The following is a 24,166-nucleotide window of genomic DNA, read 5'->3' as shown; positions in this document are numbered from 1 at the left end:
CATCCAGGGCACGAAGCTCCCGTTCCACCACATCCCAAAGATGCTCTATTGGGTTGAGATCTGGTGACTGTGGGGGTCATTGTAGTACAGTGAACTCATTGTCATGTTCAAGAAACCAATTTGAAATGATTCGAGCTTTGTGACATGGTGCATTATCCTGCTGGAAGTAGCCATCAGAGGATGGGTACATGGTGGTCATAAAGGGATGGACATGGTCAGAAACAATGCTCAGGTAGGCCATGGCATTTAAACGATGCCCAATTGGCACTAAGGGGCCTAAAGTGTGCCAAGAAAACATCCCCCACACCATTACACCACCACCACCAGCCTGCACAGTGGTATCAAGGCATGATGGATCCATGTTCTCATTCTGTTTACGCCAAATTCTGACTCTACCATTTGAATGTCTCAACAGAAATCGAGACTCATCAGACCAGGCAACATTTTTCCAGTCTTCAACTGTCCAATTTTGGTGAGCTCGTGCAAATTGTAGCCTCTTTTTCCTATTTGTAGTGGAGATGAGTGGTACCCGGTGGGGTCTTCTGCTGTTGTAGCCCATCCGCCTCAAGGTTGTGCGTGTTTTGGCTTCACAAATGCTTTGCTGCATACCTCGGTTGTAACGAGTGGTTATTTCAGTCAAAGTTGCTCTTCTATCAGCTTGAATCAGTCGGCCCATTCTCCTCTGACCTCTAGCATCAACAAGGCATTTTCGCCCACAGTACTGCCGCATACTGGATGTTTTTCCCTTTGCACACCATTCTTTGTAAATCCTAGAAATGGTTGTGTGTGAAAATCCCAGTAACTGAGCAGATTGTGAAATACTCAGACCGGCCCATCTGGCACCAACAATCATGCCACGCTCAAAATTGCTTAAATCACCTTTCTTTCCCATTCTGACATTCAGTTTGGAGTTCAGGAGATTGTCTTGACCAGGACCACACCCCTAAATGCATTGAAGCAACTGCCATGTGATTGGTTGATTAGATAATTGCATTAATGAGAAATTGAACAGGTGTTCCTAATAATCCTTTAGGTGAGTTTATACATGAATGAATATACCCTATATCGTGGATATCCAAGATAAAAAGACAATGGTAGTGTGTTGGAACTTTTTGCAGTTTCAAGTCCGGCATGTTTATTAAACATAAGAATACACTGAATTTATGCAGATCACTAACTTTTAGGTGTCACAATACGTATCTCATTAATATTTTAGGCACACTACTAAACTGCTTACTAGTCTGTGGGCATATGTAAACGTCCGTATAGTACAGAAAAGCCAGCGTCCGTACAAATGTTTCACCCGTCACCTGAAGCCCTGGTGATGATTGCGCATGCACCATATAATCACGATTACATTGTGACGTGATCACAACAGCCCTAGTCCCAAACTTACTTATCATTGTGGTAGTAACTGCGGGCTACTGCGTAGATCAGGGCTGGTATCAGTGGGAATCCTGGGGGAGGAATTCAAATTTTTGTCAAACTGGTTTCAGTCTGAATCAAATCCTTTCAGCAGCAGCACGGCCTAAACATACCCCATCCCAGCAGATAGTACCACATCAGGTGCTGTTTCTCAGCAAACACCGCCACCACAATGAGAGTGTGCAAGTAGATCCCCTCACACAGCATCCAGAAGTAGTTACAGCCGAACAGGTAGAGATGGATCAGCATGGACAGCCTGCAGCTGGTCTGATGCGATAGAAAAGTAGACATGAGCCAGTTAAGGCCAGCTAGCAGTTGTCCCATCAATGCCGCTACATCACACCTAGATCGTACTTACTGGGTTTTGCTGCACCACCTCATTGTTCTTGGTGGAAGTCATTAACCAGATTGAGGCAATGGAATTCAATACGAAGGAGAAGAAGAGGTTCTTGTGCAGAGTAATCCTTTGGCAACTTAAACTCCTGCATAGAATAAACACGCAAGATTCAAGTGAAATCAACATTCAAAATGAAGTGTGCATGCTTTTTTTTGTACAGTCTACACAAACTTTTCAGCCATCATACAGTATAAACAAGATTCGCATTATGAAAATCTTTTCTGAATTAGTTATTTACTTACTTGAAGTGGAAAAAGATCCCAAGTGAAATAAACAAAGATATAAGTGACAATCCATCACCAATCAGGGCCAAGTATAACAAATTCATCGCAGTCTGCAAAACAAATAGTCTGGATCACACAGCATCCATTATAGCACTCACTTGTTTCATTTTTGTGTTACTCTTATGTTATCTTGTAACTGTGGTGGAGAGGTTGTTATTTAACGTACTATTCCTCCTTCAATGATAGTTTTTCTACAGCTGGTGTAGTTGGTCCAGGTTCTATTACTTTCAGGATGTATGAACCAATAGCCACTCTCTGTGCAAATCTTTGTCACCATTTCTGTAATGAAATACAAAGTATGCAATCAGTAAACAGGAACGCCCAGATATATTATGGTCAATTTTTCTTCTTTATGTTGTACTCCTATCATAAATCATCTAGTGTTGTAGGGTCATGTGATCTTTCCTACCTGCATTTTATATCCAAGGGGGCCCTGTCTGATTAACTTTCACACTCATTGAAATTGATAAAGTGGTTAAGAAAAGCAGATGTCATCACCTGTAAGGTCAAAGTTGTCAAAGTAGTCGGGGCAGAACTGATCAGAGGTGATGCCGGCTTCGGTGTCGTCCCAGCATAGCCAGCCATCCCAGGTGCGGTTACACATGGACCCTGTTTGGAGAGCAATGATATGGAGGCTGCTGTGCTCACCATCTCTGTCATCAAGTCACTCTGGCTCTCTGTTCTACCGTGCAATTAGTTTACTACTCACCTCCTCAGGTGAAGCAATAGTACCGGAGAGAGTATGCATTACATTTCTGAAACTCTACTCAGCTCAAGTCAAATGTACTTTTTTGGCATGGCTTACCAAAATCAGGACATTGAGGAACATTGTTCTTAAACAATGTTTCTCTGCACTTATCAGTGATCTTCCTAACTTGACACTGGATCCTTTAACAACCTCGAAGTAATGCTACTTTGCTCCTAATACACAAGGTCAGCCATTGTAGCAAGTGATTCTGAGGTTGTCTACTGTTGTATGGTGAAAAGGAACATTGGTCAACACCCACTTTGTTCACCTGACTGAGAATGAGTTCTACTTTCTGATGACAAGTCAGCAGGACTACCAAACTTAATATGATTCCTGAGCCTTTAAATGATGCTATGAAATTGCGACCTTCTCCACTTAAAATAAGTTGGTTTAAACTGCATTACCTTCTCGTGTTCGGTTGACATCCTTCATGATCCTCTGGTAGCACTCAAACTGAGCATTCATGATTCTGTATCTGGTGATTTCCTTGTACATGTGCTCCTGCGGGTTTTCTTCTGTTGTATTCGTGTTCTCCCATGAATTGGCTAAGACGGAAAGCTGTGAGGGGAGAAAGATAGGCCTGAAGGTTTTGATTTTACAAAACACAAAAAATACATATTTGTGGATAATTAAATATTGGTGGATCATAGCACATATTTGTAGATTGTCTTCTGTGGATTACAAATAATAAAATCCAATAAAAACTCCCATACAAGTCCCACATCCCATGTGGTGGCATGTAACCTTGCAAATCTGTCATCCAAATGATGAAAAAATGTTGCTCTAAACGGTGTATTTTGCGACACCATGAAAAAAATGAGAGCATAACATGAAACAATAGATGTTATTAATTTAGTCCCTTAGTCAGAACGACTAATGTAAAATGCAAGTGGTCAGAAAATCAGCTAGGGTCTGTCAGGCTCTATCACAATAACCATTTCAGTAATAACTTTTAAAGGACTATGCATTTCATTTGCATGAAATTTTCTGCAGCAGATAGGCTGCATGCAGGCATTGCCACCATCAGATTAGGCCATCCTAGTTTCTATGAAAACATAGAAAACGGACTGCAGCAGCTGAAAGCATGCTGACAGTTGGTTCAGAATGCTGCATTCAATGTTGCTTATTTTAGTGAGGCTCAGTAAGACACTGAGTGAGTTTAATGTTATACTCTTCCTTTCCATCAATCCCTCTTCTAACCACTGAATCTGAGCCAGTCCCAGGTATGCCCTGGACAGGATGCCAGTCCATCACAGGATGTGCACACAATCATATCCTGTGGGCAATTTAGAGATTATGTTTAGCCTAACTGTGGGGAAAAAAAATCAGAGTACCTTCCCACAACCCACATGCCACAGAGGAGACAGAAGTCGAGCTTGGGTTTTGCAATATGACCAAAATCTCATATCCCGATACATGTCATCTTATATCCCGATAATATCATAACAGCTGCACCTCGTATTTAAGGATTTATTCTACAGGTCAGCTGCAGTTGGAATTGGACAAAAATCTGCAAATAAAAAGGAGCGATGTCACAAATGTAATGCACAAATCGCTCCGTATTTTTGTGAATACGATAAAATACATATTTGTGGATATTGATGTACTTATTACACAGATCAGCTGTGGTATGCAGAGCCTGTAAGAGGACTGGGTGGCAAAATATTTTTTAGAATAGTTTTTTGAAATAGTTCTCTCATAATAGTTTGCTTTCCCACACAATACTTTTCAGTAACTAATAATTGAACTATACCCATTTAAAGTTCAAAAGATATAATTAATGGACTAATAAGTATAAACATAAATAATACAGTGGTACCTTGGTTTACGAGCATAATTCGTTCCGGAAACATGCTTGTAATCCAAAGCACTCGTATATCAAAGTGAATTTTCCCATTAGAAATATTGGAAACTCATATGATCCGCTCCACAACTCAAAAATATTCATATACAAATTATTAATACAAAATATAAAGTAAAAATACATAAAACAAATTAACCTGTGGTTTACCTTTGAAAAGAATCGTGGATGGTGTGAGGGAGACGAGAGAGGAGAAGAGGAGGGTTATTTTGTAGGACGACTTTCACTATAATTAACGGAATTACTGCTATCTGTTGGCTCACTGGAATCTTTTTCTGTTTGTGCGACTAACAAGGAACCCATCCAATGACAGCCTCTTTTGCCTTCTTTTCGATTTCACAAAAATGTGGACATTGCATTGTCGTTAAACAGATTCATCGCTCGCACTGCTACGCCCTTATTCAGTTGGTGCTTTTCTACTAAATTTTGACTATACGAGTGAGGCATGCCGACTGAGACCGAGCATGGGAGACGATTACCCACAATTCCGGAGCGTGAGAAAGTGAATAACCATTGGTTCAGTTGTGATGACGCATGCGCTTCCTGTTTTGATGCCGAGCGCACGTAAAAACAAGAAAAACAAGGAGCGCATGTGTGCCATATGATTTTTGATGATACTTGGCCCTCGTAAACCAGGACTTGCTCGGTTTCCAAGTCAAAATTTATTACAAATTTTTGCTCGTCTTGCGGAACACTCATAAACCGCGTTACTCGTAATCCGAGGTTCCACTGTACAGACATTTCCAGTTGTGTGCTTTAAGCATTTAACTATGGGGGACAGTGCACACTATGTAATTTTCATACGTGTTTTTAAATGCATTTATTAATAACTGAACTGTATCCATTCACCACCAGTGACTGTAAACAAGACAGCTGGGTCATTGAAGGTGAAGTGCACACACAAACATTGAAATATTAATTAAAATATGCCCATAAAGAAATCTGGAAAACTAAGGGGTGTTGCTTGATTTTGCTGAAAGATCTTATAGCCGGAAAACTGAATATAAAGTTTAGCTCAGTGTCATAGTTCTTGTTTAAATCCGAACCCACTTTTGGGTATACCTCCCTGGTATTCTCACTTGATGATGTATGTGAGGATATGCAAATCTATACTGAAATATTCCACAAAGCAGGTTCAAGTTTAAACCATAACTCCAAAACCCCAATAAAGTTAACTTTATAGTCAGTTTTCTGGCTGTAATATCTTTTTGTAATTTTTGTAATATATTTCAAAAGTTTGTGTGTGCACTTCATGTTCAGCAGCCCAGCTGGCCAGCTTAAAGTCCCTGGCGATGAATGGACACAGGGCAATAATTAATAAATATGCATAAACTCATAATATTAAAGTTACATGGTGTACACTGTCCCCCATAGTTTAATGCTTAAAGCACACTTTACAGGACATGTCTATATTATTTAGGTTTATCCATGCCATCACGTTTGCAGCAAATAGCAAGTGGGCAATTGTAGTGGGATTGCAAAACTATTGTGAGTGAACACAAACTTTTTTAAAAAATATTTTCCCACCCAGACCTCTTAAGTGCTCCATAGTGGTATGAACTGGACAAAAATCCAAAACACGTTTCACATGTAAAAATTGCTCTCTATTTTTGTGGATATGATTTTACAAAACACAAAAAAATACATATTTGTGGATAATTAAATATTGGTGGATCATAGCACATATTTGTAGATTGTCTTCTGTGGATTACAAATAGTAAAATCCAATAAAAACTCCCATACAAGTCCCACATCCCATGTGGTGGCATGTAACCTTGCAAATCTGTCATCCAAATGATGAAAAAATGTTGCTCTAAACGGTGTATTTTGCGACACCATGAAAAAAATGAGAGCATAACATGAAACAATAGATGTTATTAATTTAGTCCCTTAGTCAGAACGACTAATGTAAAATGCAAGTGGTCAGAAAATCAGCTAGGATCTGTCAGGCTCTATCACAATAACCATTTCAGTAATAACTTTTAAAGGACTATGCATTTCATTTGCTTACTCTCAACAAACAAACGTGTTTTTTAAATTGAAATTTACACTTAGGAGAGTGTGGAAGTTTAAATTACTGAATGTTCTGTGTGTGGTTAATGGTATGCAAGTGCAAAGAGTAGGGCCATGTGACAAGAATGAGGTACAACCACTGGTCATAACCTGAACACTATCTGTGGTTGTAATAAAAGGGAAGCCATCCCAAACAGTGTAACCTGAGGTCAGGGTCATAACCCGAACACAGTCTGTGGTGGTAAGAAGCCATCCTAAAGGGTGTAAGCGGCAATTAGTGTCGCTAACAATCATGACCTGAACAGTGTCTGTGGTCATAAGAAAAGAGAAGCCACCCCAAAAGGGTGTAAGCAGCAATCAGTATCACTAATGGTCATAACCTGAACACTGTCTATGGTCGTAAGAAATGAGAAGCCACCTCAAAAGATGTGACCAGCGCTTAGCGTTGATAATGGTCATAACGTGAACACTGTCTGAGCAAAGGGCTGTAACTATAACTGCAGATACCAAACAGTCCACCAACATAATACGGAGACATCTTTCTTAAATTACATCCCTCTGCGTAAATGCTGTACATTGTACAGTATAAATCCTGGTGAACATTATGTGTGTAAACGCAAGTGTTCCTCAGCATGTTCACTGTCATTGGTTACCAGGGGTCAAACCCATATACATATAATGAATCTATTCACAGCTGTCTAGTTGGCTCCTTTACTTCTCATTTTCCAATAATGAAAATAAACTGTAGTAAACCGTGACTGATGTTTCAATATCAGATCCTTTGAGCACTTACAGAAACAGTTGACAATGTATCCTTAGTGTGACCACCAATTATAAATAATGGATGGATCGTTTTGAGACCTTGTGTACAAATCTGACGTAAAAACTGATGCAAGTGCTGTATGGTCACACAGGTCAACATCTGCTCGACGGCTTCCCCTGGTATTAGTAAAGATTCTGCTGTGCGCATCCAAAACCAATCAATCAAATGCTGGTGCACTCCATTCTCATTTTATTCATCCTAAAAACATCGCATTGTTTGTTTTTATGTCTTTCATTCACATCCTAATAATAACTACAGATATGATCTAAAAAAAAAACTGAGAAAATCAAAGTGAAACATTAAGGACTCCAAAGCCCGAGTAAAGAAATGTTGAAATTATAACTGCAATCCTGAAATATAGCCAGGATACAGATCAGAAATCACCACCCAACCAATAAAACAGCCCAGCCAGAAAATTAAGTGGGTAAGGAATATCATTAGTAATTTTGTTCTCTCTACTAGAGTTTAATGCAATTTTCCTATTTTATTGTCTTCAGAAAATGTTTTTTTAACCAACACTAGTATAGGCATCAATACATCAATTTTGTGTTTAAAAAGAAAAAAAATTGAAACAATTGTATGATACACTACAAAATTAGATTTATATAAGTCTGAATAAAAAGTTTATTTTTCAGAGACAGGAAGACAAAACATGGCCTTCCAATAAAGTCCATTAGGAATTATGAGAGGATCTTACTAGACTGATGGAAAACAGGCTGAGGGACAGGGCTAGACGGCGTTGATCCATCTTCATTGCTGGCCTGTCTGAGAATCCTTCGTTAAGCAGCCTACTGATCTGCAAAGGAGCAGCACAGGCACAGTCAGCATGACTGGTTTGCCAAGTGAACACTGATAATCCCTCCCAGGGAACCGAGAAGCCCCGTCTTCCCACGTTCACTCAGACAGCCTGGCAACCGCTCTGTGTTTCAGCTCCGCTTAGCCTAGAACAATCGACACTGACAGACAGACTGAGACACAAGCACTATAAAGCCAAGCTCAAACTTAAACACAATTTTGATTTTTCTTTTTTGGTGAACTTGACATGAAAACTGGGTGCCGTGAATTTTGCACATTTGTCTTTTCAAAGATTCTGAATTTTCAGACCTTTTCTTGACTACAGCTTCAACTAGCAAAGCAGCCTGAACAGCAATAAGTAATGTGAAAACTCTTATAAAAATAAGCACCACTGAAACTTTTTTCCTATGCCAGGACTATGAACAGCAGCACAGATGAGGTAAACCTCTAGTAGAGCAAGGTGAAAAGCAAGGAGAGCTCAATGCAGTGACCCGGCTTTAATGTGATTCTTGGGTGTTGTGGTATGCTATGCAAGGCCCCAGATGCAGAAGACTGATATTGTTTGATGCAAGTATGTCATGTCATGACTATAGTCCTTACCCAATTTATCCTCATCTCATATAGCTCTGCGCTGTACTGCTTGGGATCTCAGCTGTTCTTTCTGGCCTGTAATTGAGAGGATCTGCTTATACCTACTATTCTGCTATGTGGTGTAAAAGCAACAAAAAACTGCCATACCACAGATGACAACAGAGACAGATGAGGTGGCTTAGCCCTTTATGGGGAAAGTGACCCTATATAAAATCTCTACTGCAATTAAACAAAAGGCTTTAGTTTGCAGCCACTGCATCTATTCATTTGCCCATCGGACCTCAGAAACAAACACATAGGGCCAGTGAACCCTCTACTAAAGCCAAGCAATTGCCATAAAACTGTGATGAAGACTGATATTTATACGGTGAACATAACTAGATTTTAACTGGAAATATAAATTCCACAGTCACCTCAAAGCTGAAAAATGTGGAGAGAACTAGTACTAATCTTGTAGTCATTTAAAGCTGCAAAATCCAGAGTTTTGTCAATTACCTAGTAATGCAGTTGGATGTTAGAGAAGACAAATCAGGTAAAGCGATTGACGAAGCAGCAGGACTTGAGAAATGTTAAACGATTAGGACAGAAACATGCCAATGCTTTGCTCTTCCTACACTGTGGCGGGTGTGGTTTGAACATAAAGAGCCCCAGCAGAGGCTGCTGCTCAGCTGGGCGATCAGGAAGCGGGGCCAGCAGGTGATGGTCTGTCCAGCGCATATCGCTTTGGAGCACGCCTGCAAAACGCCTGCTTGTTTTTCTCCCCTACCATCCGCCATTTAATCACCAGCAACCTCCTGCTCCCATTACTGCAGATTAAAAAAAAATCCGATTGCTCTCTACTGGGTTGAAGTGTGGGCGCACTTTGCCCAAATCGCGAATGCTTTTTATTGCTGCGTATTGAGAAGAAAACTGTAACCCCCTAAACGAACATACCCAACACGCATCGCATCTCTGTTATAATGTACAGTGTACACAAAATTGAACAACATAAAAATTATTTTTCTGTAATATTTCTGCAATATTTTTCCTTTAATATTCATCACATGCGTCATTGCGCGTTTATTCTAACTTGGTATTTAAAGGTGCATGATGAAAGATTTTCCTAGATAAGCAGCATTCTTAGTCCTCCGACATCACAGTTACGGTGCTTTACCCTACTCTCAAAATAACTTTGTACTAATTATTAAATTAAAAGTCAGAAGATCGTTGGAAGACAGGTAAGCTACCGAGTGAAATGGGCTTTAAGCCCAGAATTCATAACTTGCCTGTCGAATACTACAGCCCCAGGAAATTATGCATCCGTCGCTTTGTTTCCAAGTTAGCTTCTCTTCTCATAAAAAAATTAAACCTAATTTCTTAAGTGGCACATTTTCAGCACCCAAGTAAAACTGTTTAATAAGTTGTCTCCTAGTATTATGTGAATTTATAAATTGTAACACAAAAGAACTCTTGTTCCCTTGTATTCACATGAAAATGACACCATTCACGCTGTATGTGTAAGCTAACAACGGCCGAAGGATTTCCCAGATTTAGCACTATAAATTATAAAGGTGCTTTCCGAAAACTCAGATTAGTGCCGCCAATAAGAATTAACTTTCCCTTTTGATGCAAGGCCCTGGCAAGATATTCTGGTAGATAAAAAAGTTTAGTGCTCCTTACCTATTCGGTAATGACGATGGAATTTGACGGGCTTTTTAGGTGACCGAGGCAATCCAGAGAGCTGGAGCGCCGGCCGAAGTGCACGACGCGAACAGACTCGGTCCCGTACGGGCGGAATGCGAGCCGCCGTTACAGCGCGCTGAACGACCTACCACAGCCGCTTCCTTTGACATCAACTGCACCCCGCCCTGCGTGCGTGCGTGCGTACGCGGAGTCCGAAAACTCCGGTCTGTTCATTTACCTCACGCCGAATAATCGTGATGATTAGGTTCAGATCGGAGAAGTCGAAACTATTAGCTTGTATTATTTTGTAATACAGTTTAAATCGTGAACATGAAATTAATAGCATCACATCATTTTTACCGCTAGCACATCACAGTAGCACATCATTTTTACCGCTAAAGTAAATTTTGTTTGTAATGGTTGCTTTCCAAGAATTCCACATTTGGTGTTACCTGCTTAATGTATGTTAACTGTAAGTCGTTATTCTTTACGAACAAGTCCTGATTTTTGATATTTCGGGAACGGAGTACCTAATTACTGATGGGTCAATGCTGCCCTCATGTGCTTATTTTGTCCACTAAACACGCAGAAAATGCAGTACTCAAAGAATAATTTTAAATGTTAAGCTACAGCCAAAGTAAAAAAAAAAAACCTTTGTAGAATGCACAAGTAACTAATATAGTCGTGGCCAACAGGTTTGAGAATGACACAAGTATTGGTTTTCACAAGTTTGCTGCTTCGGTGTTCTGTGTTGCTCACTTTTTGTCAGATGTTTCTATGCTATACTGAAGTATAATTACAAACATTTCATCAGTGTCAAAGGCTTTTATTGATAATTACATTAAGTTTATGCAGAATCAATATTTGCAGTGTTGGCCCTTTTCAAGAGTTCTGCAATTCGCCCTGGCATGTTGTCAATCAACTTCTGGGCCAAATCCTAACTGATGACAGCCTATTCTTGCATAATCAATACTTGTAGTTTGTCAGAATTTTGGGGGGTTTGTTTGTCCACGTGCCCTTTGAGGATTGAACACAAGTTCTTGTTTGGTGTAACATTTCAGTTACATTTGGGAGGTCTGCAGACAGGAAATTTATAATCTCTGCACTCCACTCCAAAGGGCTGAACTTTTCCCTCAGCAGCTCAGCCTGTAACCTGGGTGTCATCTTAGATACATGTGATTTGATTGAGAGGCTTGTAAGTGCAGTATAGAAGGCATGCTTCCTACAGCTACGCCACATCGCCAAACTGCGACGATTTCTTACAATTCAAGACAGAGAAATTGATACATGCCTTAAATTTGTATACAGCAGGTTAGACTACTATAATGCTCTGTTATCTGGTACCACACACTGCACACTAAATACCTTGCAGCATATTCAGAATGCAGCAGCTCGAATTGTCACCAGGAGCAGGAAGTTTTAACACATAACTCGCATAAGGTACTTAAAGATCTAGCCTACCAGACAGAATTACTTCAATTTTACAAGCCTCATCGTACACTCATATCACAGAATGCAGGTTTCCTTGTCGTTCCACATATAAATAAAGTGAGAGTGGGCGGTAAATAGTGCCTCGCGGTATACTGGTTCATACCGAAAACCGTTTTTTATTATTGTTATGATATGACTTTTTCTTATACCGCAATACTGGCACACAGCGTTCGGAAAGTGGCGCAGCTGGAAACTGTTTAAGGGGGGACCTTTTTCACTGCTGCACTGCTAAAAATGTACCACGAAAGATCAGAAACGGAAGATATAGCTGAACCTGGAGTTGAAAATAATGAAACACTGAGGTTGTCAAAAATGGATTCTCAGATACTATAATCGATATTAAAAATAAGTATCTGGTTAGATACTCATTTTCACCATTATTGATACCAACAGTGCGGTTTTTGCCTCATTCGCCACACTTCACACAGCACCACTATAGCGCAAGCAGGCACACACACACGCACGCAGTCACGCAGCCCCTCCTCTCAAAAGCCGCTGAAAGCATTCGCGCTAGTTAACACACACATACCGAGTTGGCCGAACATGGTACAGTGGTACCTCATTTGTAGAACTCATTAGAACTCGAATTTCTTAAAAGTCGAACCAACCAGTTCGAAAAAAAAATTACCTAGAGCTCGATCTGAATCTCAGAAGTCAAACCGTGAACGCCGACCTAAGATAACTTGTATGCGTGGGGAAATGAGTCACGCAGCACGTCTCTCAGCGGAAACAAAGCATTACACTAGCTGAATACATATATTTAGACAGCAAAAATACATTTAGACAACGATAGACAGTAACTAATTATTATACATTAAAAAATAAAGATTTCTTATTCATTATTTTAATATTAATAGTAAACCATTAATACAAAATTATAATAATATTGTCCTGCCGAGTGAGGACGGAACAGAAACAAAGGCACAGACGTCAGGGTATCGGGGAATACGGTAAGGCAGGCAAAACGCAGACGGACAATACAATGACCAGACTGGGAAACAAACTGAAATGCAGACGAAATATAGAGGACTAATGACAACAACCAGAAACAGCTGATCACACGGGGATTCCACACAAGGATAACGGGGGGCGTGGCACACGGAGGGAGCGGTCTATCGGGGCAGGACACATTGTTTTTTTTTTTTTTTTTTTTAACTTTACACACTGTTTGGATACGTTTATTTTCTTTTTTTACAAATTACTGTTTTGATAAATGTGCTTAGATGTGTTTAATACAGTATATGCTCTTCTTGTTTTATCCGGTTCATTTTGTGTTTAAATGCTAAAAAAACATATTTAGGTGTAATTTTTTGGGGCTGGGAGCCAATTAATTGTTTTTCCATTATTTCTTATGGGAAAAATTTGATCAGAACTCGTACTTTTTAGGATTCGATCCGGAGTTCTGAACGGATTAAGTTCGAGTTCTGAGGTACCACTGTATATGCTGTAGCTGAAGGCACCTCGCAAGCTACTTTAGTAAAAAAAGAAAAAAAGAACGCAAAAGTGCCATTTGCAAGTATTTTGCAGATGAGTGTGGAAAGGCTAAGGATGTCGATAAGCCTCTATGCAAACAGTGCTACAAAGTTGTGGTGATGAAGTGAAGTAGCACATCAAACCTGGCGAAGCATATTAAAGACCGACATCCTGGTCTTCATGAGAAATTTCGCGAGGTCAGTAAAGCTCGCGTTCCAGCAACACTGAACTATTAAACACATCAAAAATGTTAACTTGGTCGGCGCACATAACAACAACAACAACAACAAATTTATTTTTGTATAGCGCATTATCACAACATTACATTGTCCCAAAGCGCTTTACAGCATCCCCACCCAAAGCCCCCAGTGAGTAAGCCATAGGCGTCAGTGGCAAGGAAAAACTCCCTAGAAGGAAGAAACCTTGGGAGGGACCAGACTCAAAGGGGGAGCCCATCCTCCAGGGGCCGGCAGGGAGAGTCAAATACAGTTAAATATGAAACACAAATGGGGAGCAGGGGGGAGATGACAAGCCGGTGCCACCTCTCCCTCCAATCGCCAGGCAGCCAGAAGGCATGCAGGGAGCGGGTCATACAAGGAAGATGACACAGGCAGAACGGCGAGCTGGATGCATGGACGTCATTGGTAGTGGCGACGTCACATGTTGCAGGGTGTGCTGGACATCTTGATAGATTGAGGTCTCCAGGCAGCTCCCCCCAGGAGAAGTAGGGGAAATAAATGCAATTAGTCAAAGTAAGGGAGACTATAGGCAGTGCTAAAAGGTAGTTGAGTGCAATATGAAGTGCAATGCTCCGGTAGATATGGCTATGGCAGCATAAGTAGGAGGGAGAGGCAGGTGGGAATGCAGGCATGGGGAGTCCCTGAAATGTCAGCACTCTAATCCCACAAGCAATTGTGAAGCCAGAGTGACAGCACTGTCAATTCAGTTTATCCAAAGCCAATGGCACCGATCCCCACCCAGCTCTACACCTCACACTATAGGTTTAACTGGGAGTGAGAAGCTAGCTAGAGCTAGAACTAGTGTCCCTATAAGCTAAACTAAATAGGTGTGTTTTTAGTCTAGACTTGAATATTGAGAGTGAGCCTGAAACCCACACATCTGGTGGAAGACAGCTGAGGAGCTCTATAGGAGAAAGCTCTGCAGCCTGCCGTAGCTCTTTCTACCCGAGGTACTAACAGATATCCCGCACCTTGAGATCGAAGCAAGCGTGGGGGATTGTATGTGGTCAGCAGATCACTAAGGTATTCTGGTGCAAGGCCATTCAGTGCTTTATAGGTTAACAGCAGTATTTTATAGTCAATCCGAGACTTAACTGGTAACCAGTGAAGGGAGGATAAGACTGGTGTGATGTGATCAAATTTTTTAGTATTTGTGAGAATGCTGGCTGCTGCATTTTGTACCAGCTGAAGTTTATTTAAGGAACCAGACGGGCAACCAGAAAGGAGGGCATTACAGTAGTCTAGTCTGGAAGTCACGAAGGCACGTATTATTTTTTCTGCATCACGAAGTGAGAGCATCTTACAGAGCTTGGCTATGTTTCGTAGATGATAAAACGCAGTTCTAGTAATACTTCTTATGTGAGCATCAAAACTTAGATCTGAATCTACTAGAAGACCAAGATTTCTAACCCCTGTGTTAGGTTGTGTAGGAAGGCCACTAATGCTGAGGTGGTGAAACTTATTTCTTGCAGCCTTGGGACCAATTGTGACGTTCCCGGTCCCGGAGGGGCGGGACTCGACAGGTGTAGCGACTTTGACTTCATCATCGGAGATATAAAAGGAAGTAGGATCCAAACCATGGTGCGAAGTATTGAGCCAATGTCACTATTGTGCCTTACCGAGCAGCTTCTTGTCTCTCGTCTCCCCGCTTACCTCGTGTCCGTCAGTCTTACCTTTGTCCAGCGCCTTTCGTTCTTACCTTTTCTCTCCAGCCCAGCTCCCGTTCCTGATCAGCCTGCCCAGCCCAGTGTCCTGTTTTGCCTTCCTCTCCGGTGTCTCGTCTACGTGCCTCTTCGTCGGACTGCCATCCCGGACTTCGACCTTCCTGCCTGCCCCCGACTCGGATTCTTGCCTCTCGTTTTGGACACTTCAGCTGCTTTGTCAAGACCGGTTAATAAACCCTGCTTGCCTTGCTTATCTGGGTCCGACTCTCTGTCACTCCGCGTCACAGAATACTTCGCCTCTAACATGGACCCAGCAAGGAGCCTGGAAGGAAGGCTGACATCACTGGAACAACTGCTCGCAACCCAAGCGGCACAAACACCTCTTCCGCCTTCTCCTCCACGCGCCGTTGCCCCGCCGATCACGGTGCCGGAGCGCTACAACGGAGATCCCGATCAGTGTCGCGGTTTTCTGATGCAAGTGGGAATATACGTAGAGGAGCACCCAGAGATGTTCACCACATCCGGAGCCCAAGTACGGTTTACGGTATCGCTGCTAGTAGGAAGAGCCCGCGAGTGGGCGGAGGCATTGTGGTCCGACAACAGCCCCTGCTTGCGATCGGCGAGAGATTTTCATGACGAGCTTTTGGAGGTATTCGATCACCCTGCCGTGGGAAGAAGACCCGGCTGGCGGCTCCTGGAGTGCCGACAGGGGAGCCGCTCCGCGGGCGAGTTTTCACTGGAGTTCCGCACCGTAGCCGCTGGCCTTCGCTGGCCGGACGACTGCTTGCAGATCCTCTTCCTGCGCGCTCTAAATCACGATCTACAAGACGAGCTGTCTGCCCGCGGCGAGGCGCCCTCCTTCGATGATCTGGTACGACAAGCCGTCCGCCTGGATAACACCGTAAGGGATCGGCGCAGACGTCGCCTGGTTAATGATCCTGAACGGTCCAGCCCCAATGCCACGGAACCCATGCAGTTAGGCAGATCACCGCTTTCTCCGGAAGAACGACGGAGGAGAATGCAGGGGGGATTGTGCATGTATTGCGGAGCCCCAGAACACGTAGTTGCCAACTGCCCTCTGAGGCAACAATCCAGCCGTCGCCTCACCCTCGTAAGTACCCCCGCCTGTCCTCTCGCTAGTATCACCCAGTTTTCTGTACCTGTTATCCTCAACTGGGGAGGGAGGAGTGTAGAGATCTCAGCGATAATTGACAGCGGGGCGGCGGGTAACTTTCTAGATGAAAGAACGGTTAGACGGCTTCAGCTGCCCGTTATCGACCTGTCTGTGCGTCTGTCGGTCCATGGGGTAACCGGTGAACGTATGAGGGAAGGAACGATCATCCAGCGTACCCATCCCTGCCACTTGCAAGTAGGTGTTTTTCACAAAGAGAAAATAGAGTTCTTTGTTCTTCCCCGAGCAAAAGATCCCTTAATATTGGGACTCCCCTGGCTGAGACGCCACAACCCCAGACTAAATTGGAGAACTGGGGCTATCGAGACGTGGTCCGAGGGATGTCGGCGGGATTGCCTTGCTATTCCTTGTAGGGCCACCGGGGTGGAAAGTCCAGAGCCGGAGGACCTCGAGAAGATCCCGCGTGAGTATGCAGACTTCATAGACGTGTTCAGCAGGGAAAAGGCGTTCCAGCTACCACCTCATCGAAGGAACGACTGCGCCATTGATTTGCTGGAGGGCGCCAAACTACCCCGTGGCAGGCTGTACCCGGTGTCCCTGCACAAACAGGGCTCTTTGGACACATATATAAGAGAGGGGGTGAGTCAAGGCATCATATGCCCTTCCACCTCTCCCGTGACCTCTGGGTTTTTCTTTATTAAAAAGAAGGATGGGGGACTACGTCCGGTGGTGGACTATCGTGCCCTCAATGCGATCACCATCAAAAGAAGGGATCCATTGCCTTTGATCCCTCCGGCGTTGGAGCAATTGCGTCAGGCTAAGGTTTTCACAAAGCTTGACCTACGCAGTGCCTACAACCTGGTGCGCATCAGAGAGGGGGATGAGTGGAAGACATCCTTCATCACCAACCGGGGCCAATATGAGTATCTCGTGATGCCTTATGGATTGTCTAACAGCCCTTCTATATTCCAAGCCTTCATGAACACCATCTTTCATGATGTGTTGGACCGCTTCGTGATCGTTTATATTGATGATATCTTGATTTACTCCCCCTCCATGGAGGCACACGTACAACATGTGCGTCAGGTACTCCAGCGCCTACGGGAAAACCATTTATTCGCTAAAGGGGAGAAGTGTGAGTTCCATCAACCCCAGGTGAGATTCCTGGGCTATGTCATCCGTCCTGGGGAGGTCGCGATGGAGGAACAAAAGACCTCAGCCATCATCCAGTGGCCTCGGCCCCGGACATTACGTGAGTTACAGCGTTTCCTAGGGTTTGCCAACTTTTACCGTCGTTTCATAAGGAACTTCAGCCAGATGGCATCTCCACTCACCTCTCTCACTCGAGGTAAGCCGGTTCGTCTACCTTGGACTCCGGTGGAGGACCTTGCTTTTCAGAGGTTGAAGAAGGCTTTCTGTTCTTCACCTGTGTTGAGACAACCTAACCCAGACTTACCGTTCGAGGTCAAGGTGGACGCTTCGGAGGCAGGAGTAGGAGCGATCCTAATACAACGCGACCTGAAGACGGGACGTCGCCACCCATGTGCCTACTACTCCCGGAAACTGTCAGCGGCAGAGAGCAACTATGAGGTAGGAGAGAGAGAGCTGTTGGCTATCAAGTTGGCGATGGATGAGTGGAGACACTGGCTGGAGGGTGCTCGACACCCATTCCTGGTTCTCACGGATCACAAGAACCTTGAGTATCTCCAAACAGCAAAACGCCTCTCAGCCCGACAAGCCCGATGGGCCCTATTTTTCGCTCGCTTTTCCTTCCGGGTAAGTTATTTGCCCGGAAAACGTAACGTGAAAGCAGATGCTCTGTCCCGCCAATTCGACCCCCCCACTAGTGAGGTGCAGGACTCTCCCATCCTTGATCCTAAGTGCTTCGTCTCCACCATTACCTGGGGCCTTGAGGAGAGGATCAGGGCAGACCACGAGCGCCACCGCCGCCCTCCCGACTGCCCAGCAGGTAGATGGTACGTCGCCAGAGGCTTGCGGCCTGAGCTATTAGCCTGGATCCATGATCAACCCGGAACCGGTCATCCTGGAGTCGGCGCCACCCTAAGGTTAGTGGAGCGTCGCTATTGGTGGCCAAGGTGGAGAGAAGAGGTTAAGTCCTATGTCAACAGTTGTGCCGACTGCGCCCAGTGCAAAAGTACCAACCAGGCTCCCTCCGGGTTGTTGCAGCCGTTACCCGTCCCCGACAGACCTTGGTCTCATTTGACCATGGATTTCATTACCGACCTTCCCCGATCAGAGGGAAAAACAGTGATTTTGACCTTAGTCGACCGGTTCTCGAAGATGTGTAGATTAGTAGCCCTACCTAAACTTCCTACAGCCACAGAGGTAGCAAAGGTCCTGGTACAAGAGGTATTTCGACACACGGGAATCCCGGAGGATCTAGTGTCTGACAGAGGACCACAGTTTGCTTCCAGGGTCTTCAAAGAATTTTGTGCCAAGTTAAATATCACCCTTAGTCTCACCTCGGCCTATCACCCCCAGTCCAATGGGCTTGCTGAAAGGACGAACCGGGAGGTGGCCAAAGCCCTGAGACTGATGACCCGCCACGAACCCACTAAGTGGGCTCCTTCACTCACCTGGGTAGAATATTCGCTAAACTCGCGTATTAACCCCGCCACAAACCTGTCTCCCTTCCAGTGTGTCTTAGGCTTCCAACCTCCTCTCTTCCCTTGGGACTCTCCGGCCTGTTCCGTACCTAGCGTGGAATCCTGGTATCAGGACAGCAAACGGGCCTGGAGGGCAGTCAAGGAGGCACTGCAATCCCGGGCTCAAGTCCTGAAGACCAAAGCAGATCGACGACGTCGCCCCGGGTTCCCGATCCGGGTCGGCCAAAGGGTTTGGCTATCTACCAAGAATCTGCGCATCCCGGGGTGTAAGAAGTTCACGGCCAGATACATTGGACCTTTCCCGGTAATACAACGAGTAGGACCGGTAGCCGTGAAACTCCAACTGCCGAAAATTTATCGCATTTCACCTACCTTTCACATATCCTTGCTCAAGCCGGTTCGCTACAGCTTGCATCGTCAGGATAACAGACCTGCGGAGGACACACCACCAGTTCCCCCTTCAACCCAGGCCTGGAAGATCTCGGGAGTGGTAGATTCTCGCCGTAGGCAAGGCCAGCTACAGTACCTGGTGGACTGGAGGGGTGCCGACGCCGAAGAAAGACGTTGGGTCTCTTCCCGGGAGGTGGAGGACCAGGACTTGACCGCGAGGTTTCACCTAGCCAACCCATCCAAACCGGCCCCTCGGGGCCGGGGCCGTCCCCGGAAGCGGAGAGGACCTCCGGGAGGCGGCCGTCGAGGGGGGGGCTCTGTGACGTTCCCGGTCCCGGAGGGACGGGACTCGACAGGTGTAGCGACTCTGACTTCATCATCGGAGATATAAAAGGAAGTAGGATCCAAACCATGGTGCGAAGTATTGAGCCAATGTCACTATTGTGCCTTACCGAGCAGCTTCTTGTCTCTCGTCTCCCAGCTTACCTCGTGTCCGTCAGTCTTACCTTTGTCCAGCGCCTTTCGTTCTTACCTTTTCTCTCCAGCCCAGCTCCCGTTCCTGATCAGCCTGCCCAGCCTAGTGTCCTGTTTTGCCTTCCTCTCCGGTGTCTCGTCTACGTGCCTCTTCGTCGGACTGCCATCCCGGACTTCGACCTTCCTGCCTGCCCCCGACTCGGATTCTTGCCTCTCGTTTTGGACACTTCAGCTGCTTTGTCAAGACCGGTTAATAAACCCTGCTTGCCTTGCTTATCTGGGTCCGACTCTCTGTCACTCCGCGTCACACCAATCACCAGTACTTCTGTTTTTTCTGTGTTTAACATTAGAAATTTTTTTGCCATCCAGCACCGGATATCTAACAGACAATCTTCTAACCGAGATAGGAGTGATGTATCATCAGGGTTAACAGATATATATAACTGTGTATCATCTGCATAACAATGAAACCCAACACCATGATTTCTAATAATGTTACCAAGCGGTAGCATGTATAGGGTAAACAGTAGTGGGCCCAGTACTGATCCCTGTGGGACACTATATGTGACTTTGGTGGCCTTGGATGATTCGTTGTTCACATGTGCATACTGAAACCGATCAGTTAAATATGAGTGGAACCAAGAGAGTGCTGTCCCTGTAATGCCAACCACACCTTCTAACCGGTCCAAGAGGATATTATGGTCCACAGTATCAAATGCTGCAGTTAAATCTAGTAATACCAACAGCGATATCAAGCCACGGTCAGAAGCCATAAGTAAATCATTCATTACTTTGACTAGAGCAGTTTCTGTGCTATGGTTTGGTCTAAAGCCAGACTGATATAATTCATTAGTATTATTTTTTTGTAGGAAAGAAGACAACTGACGAACTACAAACTTTTCCATGATCTTTGAAATGAAAGGAAGATTTGAGATCGGTCTATAGTTTCCTAAAACACTAGGTTCAAGATTTGGTTTCTTTAGAACAGGTCTAATAACAGCCATTTTAAAAGGTTTTGGAACATATCCAAGCTTAAGAGATGAGTTTAACACATTTAACAGGGTATTGCTAATCTGTGGTGCAATTTCCTTGAAGAATTTTGTAGGAATTGGGTCTATGAGGCTTGTAGAGGATTTACAGGAGGAAATTAAGCTCAGGAGTTCTGGGTGTTTTATAGGAATGAAAGATTCAAAAGTCTCATTATTGATAGGCATAAGACTAGCAGGAGTCTGGCAGTCATAGGTAGCTAAGGACGTGCACTGGATGGTCTGTCTAATCTTAGTTATTTTACCATTAAAGAATGTAATAAAGTCATTACTCTTAAGAGATTATGGGACTTGCGAGTTTAATGGAGAATTCTGTGTTAACCTAGCCACGGATTCAAATAGGAATTTTGGATTGTTTTTGTTCCCGTCCCTTAACATTAGCGGTTTATCTATAAGCAGTTAGCCAACAAACACGTTAGCCGTATGTTATCATTAAGGTAGCGGATAGGCGCAATGGCTAATAATAAAATAATATAGTTAATGTGGGAGCAATGCAAAAACGTAAAACAAAAATGTGTCCTGTAAAATCCTGTAAAACGTGGCATACACCCAGTCATACTTAAAAAAAAAATTTAAAATACTGTCATATATCGTGAAACCGATATAACTTGGAAAAATACTGTGATATAAATTTTTGGTCATACCACCCAGCTCTGGTAGTAAAGCATACTACAGGGCGCCTATATTGTGGAATGGTTTACCAGTCTACGTTTGGGATGCCGATTTGGTCCCAGTCTTCAAATCTTGACTGAAGACCTATTACTTAATTTTAGCTTACCCACAACCTAACACACCACAACTATGGTTGTTGGTGCTGCTGTACCTGTCATTTCTATCTAGTATGCTTGTCCATTTATGTGTCAACGCATGTTCTGACCATCCATGCTTTCTGCCTTTCCACGTGTCCAGATGGTGCCCGGGGTGGGCACCATCAAAGCTGAAGTCGTGGTTCAGTCCCATGGAGGGGTGACACCACGAATGGAACCTACAAACTGTATCATCATGGGTGCAGCCTTCAATCTGCCACCCTACACAGGCCAGCATTGAGAACAGACTTATTGATGGACTTTGGCCACCCTACATAGGCCAACGTGGATAATGGGCTCATTCATGGACTTTGTCTTGATCCTTAATCACAGCTTATACCTAGCTTTTAGCAAGCAAGTCCACTCTTTTCTGCTTTCAATAATGTTAGTACTGTATGCCCAGGGGCATTCGGCAGCCAGTTGATCTTAGACTCCCAGAGGTTTTTTTTCTCCTTACTTGGGAGTTTTTGGTTCCTCTCCTCTGTTGTCATCTGACTTTATTTATTTAATTTCTTTCCTTCCTTTTTCCCCATTCTGTTTTACTCTATTCAATGATGTTTAATGTATCACAGCACATCCATTTAAAGCGCTTCGGGATGACTCTGATGTGAATGGCGTTATATAAAAATGAATAGAACTGAATCGAATCGAACTTCTCAAAGGGATTAAGGTCTGGGGAGTTTCCTGGCCATGGACTCAAAATGTCACAGGCCACTTAGTTATCACTTTCGCCTTATGTTCCATCATGCTGGAAAAGGCATTGTTCATCACCAAACTGCTTGGATTTTTGGGAGAAATTTCTCTCGGAGAATGTTTTGGTACCATTCTTTATTCATGGCTGTGTTCTTAGTTGTGAGTGAGCCCACTCCCTTGACTGAGAAGCAATTGATAACATGAATGGTCTCAGGATGCTTTACTGTTGGCATGACACAGGACTGATGGTAGCGCTTACCTTTTCTCCTCCTGACACTCTTTTTTTTTGGATGCCACAAACAATCAGAAATGGGATTCATCAGAGAAAATGGCTTTACCTCAGTCCTCAGCAGTCCAATCCCTTTTGCAGAATATCAATCTGTCCCTGATGTTTTTCTTGGAGAGAAGTGGCTTCTTCGCTGCCCTTTCTTTGCACCAGGCCATCTTTCAAAAATCTTCGCATTACTCTGCGAGCAGATGCACTCACACCTTCCTGCTGCCATTCCTGAGCAAGCTTTTCACTGGTGATGCCCCGATCCCACAAGTGAATCAACTTTAGGATACAGTCCTGGTGCTTGCTGGACTTTCTTGGGCACCCTAAAGCCTTCTTCACAACAATTGAAGTTCTTGATGATCTGATAAATGGTTGATTTAGGTGCAGTCTTACTAGCAGCAATATCTTTGCCTGTGAAGCACTTTTTGTGCATGACAATGATGACTGCACGTGTTTCCTTGCAGGTAACTATGGTTAACAGAGGAAGAACAATGATTTCAAGCACTACCCTCCTTTTAAAGCATCCAGTCTGCTATTCTAATCAATCAGCATGACAGAGTGATGGCTAGCCTTGTCCTCGTCAAGTCTCTCACCTGTGTTAAGGAGAGAATTAGTAAAATGATGTCAGCTGGTCCTTTTAGTTGCAGGGCTGAAATGCAGTGGAAATGTTTTTTTGGGATTAAGTTGGACTTTGCAATTAATTGCAATTAATCTGATCCCTCTTCATAACATTCCGGGGGATATATGCAAATTATCATCATAAAAACTGAGGCAGCAAATTTTGTGAAAAGTAATATTTGTGTCATTCACAAAACATTTGGCCATGGCTGTATAACAACAACAGGGCTGGGGTCCGGTGTGCCCTGGCGCCCTACATGAGCTTCGTTTACATATGGCATAGTTGTTAGTTGTCTACAAGCACTGCAGAGCCCCACATGCAACTGATATTTGCTAGTAGTTGGCGGTCACCTATTGTAGTGTTTCTCAAACTGTGGGGTGCCAAATATTTTCGATGGGTCACAAGATGATTTTTGGAATATGCTAAAAAAAAAAAGTTTTTCCATTGGTGACCCCCTGCAGTTTGACAAATTTAATTATGAGGGACCCTGACCACCACTCGGAATTTCATTGTATTGAAAAGGATTGCGACTTTTGTGGGGGGGGGGTTGGCGCTCCTGACAAATAGTTTACCACAGTAAGCCCTCCAGATTTCCCTGGGTTATTCCCGATTTTCCACCGCTCCTCCCACTGTGCTCCC

The 24,166-nt window shown here is 43.8% G+C and overlaps 1 protein-coding gene across 3 annotated transcripts in view; it reads right to left on the bottom strand.

The window, feature by feature from the left end:
- LOC140577565 (calcitonin gene-related peptide type 1 receptor-like) overlaps positions 1 to 24,139 on the bottom strand; it is a 30,430-nt gene extending 6,291 nt beyond the window's left edge. The window contains exons 1-10 of one of the 3 annotated variants that reach the window (XM_072708377.1): positions 23,502 to 24,139; positions 22,973 to 23,376; positions 8,249 to 8,347; positions 3,259 to 3,412; positions 2,605 to 2,715; positions 2,273 to 2,385; positions 2,065 to 2,156; positions 1,784 to 1,907; positions 1,539 to 1,692; positions 1,397 to 1,457 (exon numbers count right to left, since the gene is read on the bottom strand). In XM_072708377.1, coding sequence (XP_072564478.1) covers positions 1,397 to 1,457; positions 1,539 to 1,692; positions 1,784 to 1,907; positions 2,065 to 2,156; positions 2,273 to 2,385; positions 2,605 to 2,715; positions 3,259 to 3,412; positions 8,249 to 8,305 — 866 coding nt within the window. In that variant the 5' untranslated portion in view covers positions 8,306 to 8,347; positions 22,973 to 23,376; positions 23,502 to 24,139. Of the gene's footprint in view, positions 1 to 1,396; positions 1,458 to 1,538; positions 1,693 to 1,783; positions 1,908 to 2,064; positions 2,157 to 2,272; positions 2,386 to 2,604; positions 2,716 to 3,258; positions 3,413 to 8,248; positions 8,348 to 8,946; positions 9,013 to 10,596; positions 11,222 to 22,972; positions 23,377 to 23,501 lie in introns of those variants that run through there. The other 2 variants (XM_072708375.1, XM_072708376.1) reach the window with 2 other exon arrangements.
- Positions 24,140 to 24,166: the final 27 nt, after the last annotated feature.

Source organism: Paramormyrops kingsleyae, unplaced genomic scaffold (genome assembly GCF_048594095.1).
Source record: "Paramormyrops kingsleyae isolate MSU_618 unplaced genomic scaffold, PKINGS_0.4 ups79, whole genome shotgun sequence".
Classification (NCBI taxonomy): domain Eukaryota; kingdom Metazoa; phylum Chordata; class Actinopteri; order Osteoglossiformes; family Mormyridae; genus Paramormyrops; species Paramormyrops kingsleyae.
Note: the sequence above shows the minus strand (reverse complement) of the source record. Positions and strands in the feature narration are given on the sequence as shown.